This window comes from Periophthalmus magnuspinnatus, chromosome 18 (genome assembly GCF_009829125.3).
Source record: "Periophthalmus magnuspinnatus isolate fPerMag1 chromosome 18, fPerMag1.2.pri, whole genome shotgun sequence".
NCBI classification, from domain to species: Eukaryota; Metazoa; Chordata; class Actinopteri; order Gobiiformes; family Gobiidae; genus Periophthalmus; species Periophthalmus magnuspinnatus.
This window is the reverse complement of record NC_047143.1, coordinates 6,601,485-6,608,066: the sequence shown is the minus strand read 5'-3', so window position 1 is coordinate 6,608,066 and position 6,582 is coordinate 6,601,485. Positions and strand designations below refer to the sequence as shown.

Genomic DNA, 6,582 nt, shown 5'->3' with positions numbered 1-6,582 from the left:
ACCATAAAGTTCAATAAAGCACAGAAACATTAAAATTGTACTTAACTGTTGTTGTACTAGTTACTTTCTACATTCTGCATTACAATAGTCCAGATGTAAAGGAACAAACCAAGACCTGGATGGAGGGTGAGAGATGAGTGGAGGGTGAGAGATCTTGTTGAAAATGACTGTGCCAATAATGTTGTGTACTGGAAATGAAGTGGATACGTCTTTTTACTTTTTCTTCACCACATTTGAGAGCATCTGTACTTTCTACTCCATTATATTTTTAATCTGGCCGGAAAAAAGTAAAATATTTTTTCTTATTGTTTGAGACCTGCTGAAAAGGCTTTATTTTTTAACACATTCATAATTTCAGCAAACAAAAATATACAAATAAAAATAGCTGGAGAAAAATAATTGATTCAATTGTTTCTGTTAAGCACATTTCACCACAGTTCTTTATCAAAAATCAATACATTTGAAGCTTTATTAGATCTCAAAATCTGTGTGAAATACTTTTTACTCTTACGTACATTTTTAATCAAATAATTCAGCACTTTTACTGAAGTTGATTTCTTCATGCAGTACTTTCATTTGAGTATCTTTTGCTCCTGCATCTACACTTTTTCTTAATTAACAGAACTGAGGACCACTGCCAAGATGACACCTAAACGTTTGACGTGTGGAGACAAGCACCAAATAGCCATCAACTGTCATTATAGTGTTGTAGTGATTGTTTGCGTCCAAAAGAGGGCGACAAACTACCACATTCACAGTTCTCTTTTTCATGTTAGTCACTTGAATGTCTATTTATTAATTATTTCTTATTAATATTGTTCATTGTTTGTATTATGATATTTTTTCTGAACACCACTTCCTTCTTCTTTTATACTTTATACCAAATGAATCTGAACAGCTGAAAGTGTGTGTAACATTTCCTTGTGCTGTGTCACTATGTGGGAGTTCAATGGGGAATTTAAGACAACAGTATTAAAGTGATATTAATATCTCTGACAAATCTATTTAAAGAAGTACTATGTAACTTTTCTAGTGGAGAGTTAGCTATCTGTCTCTATAAGCAGATGTTATTGCTTTGTCTGGAATGTTCCACGGCAATTAGGCCTATAGGTGTTTTTAATAGTGAAAAAACAAACAAACAAAAACAAAAAAAACATATCTTGACAAACATCCATAGTTGCTGTGAGCAGGGTCGCCTCTTCACAGATCTGGCCTGTAACTTGGCCTGGTAGCTCGCTCAGTCGCCTGTCTCTAAGGTATAAGATATGATTAAAGCCATAGTGTGCAGCATTTCATGAAGGGCAATAACATCTCTGTGGTGAAAAACAGGTGGGGGACCTTCCACCAGAAAAGTTACATAGTGCACCTTTAAAGAAATGCATATATTTTCTGAGCTTGTAATTAATAAATGTTCATTATAATGAGCTAAAATTAAAACCAGGCATATACTACAAAAAGCCTACACACACATTAGAGTTTCCTAAAGATTATCTGGACACAATTAGCAAATCGTAAAGGCTGCAATTTTAGAGGTTTTTGTCAAATTGTTAAACCCTATTTCAAACCAAAAGAAAATAAAAGAAAATCTAAGAGTATAAACTTTAATCTGAGTATTTTAAAGTATAACAGAACTATAGATGCATCCAGCTTCTTTACTTGAAAAAAGATCCAGGAGAAAGACACACAAGCCTCTCTGGTTGTTTCAATATATAAACATTTATTTACATTTAACTGGAAAAATTCATCCCACCATCTATCAAACAAAAAAGATATTCCATGTACTTTGAAGATCCTCAATCAACAAAAACAAACTACAATGGATGGGCTACTTTGCAGCGGATGTCATCAGCATTTCCTGGGGGGTGTGATGCTATCTGAGGCACTGCTCCGTCTGAAGCCCAAGTTAGACTTTAATCTGAGTTTTGCTGTAACACAATGAGTTGATCTGATTTGTGCAGTTAAACAAGTTCTACGCTAGCTGTTAGTTTCACGCTCACCTTTTTGTTGAAAATTAAACACTTAAACTGGAGCATGAACACTCATATTGATCACAGGCTCCTGAAAATGTGTTGTTTAAATCCATTTTCCTATTTTTTATTAAGTTTTCGTCTTATTTATTTTTTTGTGGCTGTGTTTGCATTGCTTCACCATGGTAACAGCTGAACATTCCGCCACAGACATGCATGCAGAACCCCCACAACGTGATGCAACTGCAAAGTATCGATACATACAATTCATTTCTTTCTATTCATAATTGTTATGCATATCCAACATTCTAGACCAACATTTCTTAAACTAACCTACAGGTGGCAGTCTTTTTTCATAATTTGATGCCAGAATCTCAAATGGAAGCAATAGTCAAGAAAAAGGCACTGTTTTGAATAAAAAACTCCAAAATTAAAATTCACAAATGTTGAACCTAAACATTTTGAAGAGATTTTGGTTTTTAAACTTGTACTAATCTTGTGGCTTAAAGGTGCTCTATGTAACATTTCAGGTAGAGGGACGGCAATATGCTTGTCTCCATGGAGATTTTAATTGCTTTGCCTGGAATGTTCCACAGTAAGGCAGTAAACTTGTCTTTCCTGCATTTATTCAATTACAGGTGTTTTTATTGCTGAAAAATACATTCAAAAACATGCATTCTTACTGTAAGTGGACTTGCCTTTCCACAGATCTGAGCTGTAACTTGCCAATAATTACAAATATTATTCTCACCCACTCCCATGACTCACTCTCACATTATTCCTATGTGTCAGATGCCCTCCCGTCCTTCCTATATCCCTGTAGTTTAAGTGAGATGGGAGCACGTCACATGTCTCTGGTTAATCTGCAGATGTTGACGTGTGGTTAAATTAAAATGGCGAGAGAATGGACAGTGTCACTAATAGAAATAATCAGTTTGCATTTGGATAGTTCTTATAAAAACTCTACATAACAGATAACAGTGAAAAAACATCACCACATTCTACTGTCTCTCAAACTGCATACTGAACTCCAGGGGGCGCCATTTTAGATTTTAAAGAAGACATATTGTGTCTTTGTCTACTGTGTAGTTATAATCTATGACACCAGTGGATCATTATGTTATATTTAGGGCATTTTTTTTCTCTCGCAATATTGGCCTGCAGATTTCCCGTCTAGAAAATTGCGGCACCCAATGGGAGCCGACGTCGCTGTAAACGCCATCACAACAACAGGCCCTGCTGTCAGAACCTCCTACGTGCAGCTTTTTTTCATTTAGGCCTACATGTATCACCAATTAAGAAAATAAAACTGGAGAACAATGTAAGTACAGAGCAATGGGCATGTACCGGTGGTGGTGAAAATGGGAGTTGATCGGAGCAATGATGTCTTGAATACAGGTATATAAAGATTACTCAAACTAAATACAGCTTCAAGTGGGTAAAGGAGAAGGCGAAACAACTATAACATGGTTAAAAGTCGATTTTGCATAATAGGTCTCTTTGTAGGCTTGTGTTTTTGTGGTTGCAGTAGCATATAATAATAATGATAAGTCTGGTGTCTTTAGCTGGCCATCCATAGCGTGAAGGGGAGCAGGAGAGCAGGCACCAGCGTGGAGAGAGAGGTCCCAAAGAAGACCAAAACCAGGATCCCCATCAAGACTGAGGCCAGCAGAGTCCTGGAGTCCCGGACCACGGACTTCATCCACAAGCAGAACTGAATATAAAAAAAAAATATTAAGATGTGTTAGCATTAGGATTTAAAGTAACAGGTTAGACTACTCATTTCACTACAACATAATTGAATATTTTAACAAAAATCTTGACTTTTTTTTTTTACTTTGACATATATTAATACTTTGCAGATGATATAATCAACATTCCCTGGGGGTGTGATTCTAACTGTAGACACTGCTCTGTCTGAGGCTTTTTTAGAATTTAATCTGATGTTTATTTTGACACAATCAGACCAGAAAGAGATGACTAGTCTCATGCATTAAAATTACAGTCACAAAATAGCTAGCATAAGCCAACTGTTTTTCATTTAGTCATTCTCGTCTTTTATGTTGAAAATCAAACACCTAAACAGGACCACAAATGCTTGCATTGTTCACAGGCTCCTGACATTGTATTTTGTATTTTTATAAGTGTATTTTTTTTCATCTTATCTTAAAACTTTTTTGTCAGTTTCTTTAGTAAAGTGTGCATTGTGTCACTATGGTAACTGATGAACATTTCACCAATAGGTGCATGTTGAACACCCCCAGCATGATGCCACTGCAAAGTATCAATAGAGCTAATTCCATAACTGTTACCTAGCAATTATAAGCAATCAAGGACCAAAACGTGACAAAATTACACATTAGTTGTAATTAGACAAATTAAAATAGATGACAATATGTGATAAAAATGCTCCTTGCTGCTTTTTGGATGGTGTTGTACCAACTCACCAGTGCTTCCTGCATTTTTGTATTTTTCTTTTCAGCTTTTTTCCACAAACTGAAACTTAACTGAGGTAAACACCAAACCAAGTAATAGTTAGAAAATAAATTGTTATGTATATGTTGTATGTATGATATTTTGACAATGCATCAGAATTATGCTACAACTGTGCCCGTAAAATGTCTTATTTAAGGCTCTAATATCACTCAAAATGTGAAGGGACCATAAAATTAACCACACAAGTGCAGAAATATCACTTTATACACAAGTTGTTTCTGTCTTTATAAGGTCCTCTTTAAATGCACAATATACTCAATACTCCAGTTTTGCAGATCTCCAAAACAACTTTTGTGACATTACAAATCATATAATACTTGAACTTTTAGTCAACACAGTTTCATACAACTTTTGTGAGCTGAATAATGAATTTTATAAAGCAAATAATTATTATTTTAATTAATTAATACTTTTCAATTAATGGACCTTGCCTCACATGTGAGCACTGCACTTTTACTTTGACTTAGTGTGTATTTTGCCTGTTATATTGTTCTTTCATGAAAAAGAATTGATTGCAAACTATTTAGGGTCTTGGAACTAAACATCCCTGAAACTCCATGGGGTTTTATTCTGTATAAAACATGCCAACTCTGTACTTCAGAAATGTAGAACTTTAAATCAAGATTATTTATGATTTTGTCCTGGTGTGGTCCTGGTGTAGTGCTGGTTTAGTCCTGGTTTCAAACAGAGTCCTGTTGTTGCTGGGCCCCTAATGATCCAGGTTTGCACTGATTACAGGAAGTAACTGAAACCTGAGAGATTCTCCATCCCCCAGTTAGTCCAGGTCCAGTCCTGGTTTAGACCTAGTTTAGTCCTGGTCATGGTCTGGCTTTGGTCCTGGTCCAGACCTGATTCAGTCCTGGTCTAGTTCAAACTTTTCACTTTAGATCTCTACAGTGTTTATAACTGGGTCAGTCCTAGTCTTCATTAGGGCTGTGTTTTGGTGTGTTCTTGACCTGGTTTCTGGCCCAGACTCTGAGGAGTCAAAGCGTCTCTTGTTTGAGTTTTTTCCGACTGACACTTTTTCCTTTTGGCTCAAACTGAAACAGGACTGAACCAGGACTGAACCAGGACTAAGACAGGTCTGGACCAGGATGGTCTCTCATACTAACGGGCTCTACACCTTAACAAAGGACTGAACCAGCTGTGAGATATACTCATATAGGCTACTCACAAAAACTCAATCAAAGGCGCGTGTTCGTGCGCGTTCACCTGTTCGGTTTGGAGGCTGCGCGCGTGTCCGTAGCGGCAGTGCCTGACAAAGTGTTCGCAGTTGTTCCACAGGAGGCTGTAGGACACGGGTCCGATGAGCCGCTCCCCGCGCAGCGCAGACTCTTCACCGCACAGCGGAGCGCACTGCGCGTCCGCGCGATTCACGAGGATGCGCGCGCCATAAGCAAAGTCCTCCACGGAGTCCACACGAACGCTCGCCTGTTTGGACAGCACGCCCAGAAGCAAGCGCGTGTTCGTGACCATGCACTGCACGCGCCATGGGTCTGTGGTCACGAGCGGCAGCGCATCAGGGATGAGGTGCGCCACGCGGCCGTCTCCCAAGTATATCCCGAAGTGCGTAAAGAGAGTGCGCGGCACCTCCAGCAGGTCCCCGCGTGAGAACCGAGTCCACGAAACATCGTCCCTCCGCGTGCACGCCGCGGGCTCGCACTCTACCTGCACAAGCCGCGGCAAAGATATTTTAATGTGCGCGAGCAAGAACAGGCGCTCGAGCAGAAAGAACAGCGTGTCCAGCATCACGCGCGTCAGGCCCGGACTGAAACCGGACTGAGACCCGACCAAGACTCAAAAGTCCAGATCTGGTCCGGGATGATGGGGCGGGGTTTAAATTCTCCTCAGAGACAGAGGGAGAGAAAGAGAGAGAGGGGGGAAAGAGAGAAAGAAAGGGAGAGACCCACAGAGCAAAACCACACCTCAAGACTCAACAGTCAATTCTGAACCTGGCCTAAACCAGGACTAAACCTGGTCTGACCCCGCTCCTGGTGTGTGGACCTCTGTGGAGCCTGTTTCAGATCCAGCCACAGGGGTCTAATCTGGGCCTAATCCCGATAATCTCATATTCCCCCAAAACTAAACCAGGGCTAAACCAGGAACAAGTGCAGGACTA

General features: G+C 39.3%; 1 protein-coding gene across 1 annotated transcript; it reads right to left on the bottom strand.

The window, feature by feature from the left end:
- Positions 1–2,590: 2,590 nt before the first annotated feature.
- On the bottom strand, positions 2,591–6,227 carry LOC117386379 (lecithin retinol acyltransferase-like). Its single transcript, XM_033983731.2, has 2 exons — positions 5,676–6,227; positions 2,591–3,681 (listed from the first exon to the last, which is right to left on the bottom strand). The coding sequence occupies exons 1-2, from the start codon at positions 6,210–6,212 to the stop codon at positions 3,529–3,531; spliced, it is 690 nt and encodes a 229-aa protein (XP_033839622.1). The 5' UTR covers positions 6,213–6,227; the 3' UTR covers positions 2,591–3,528.
- Between the last annotated feature and the right edge of the window lie 355 nt (positions 6,228–6,582).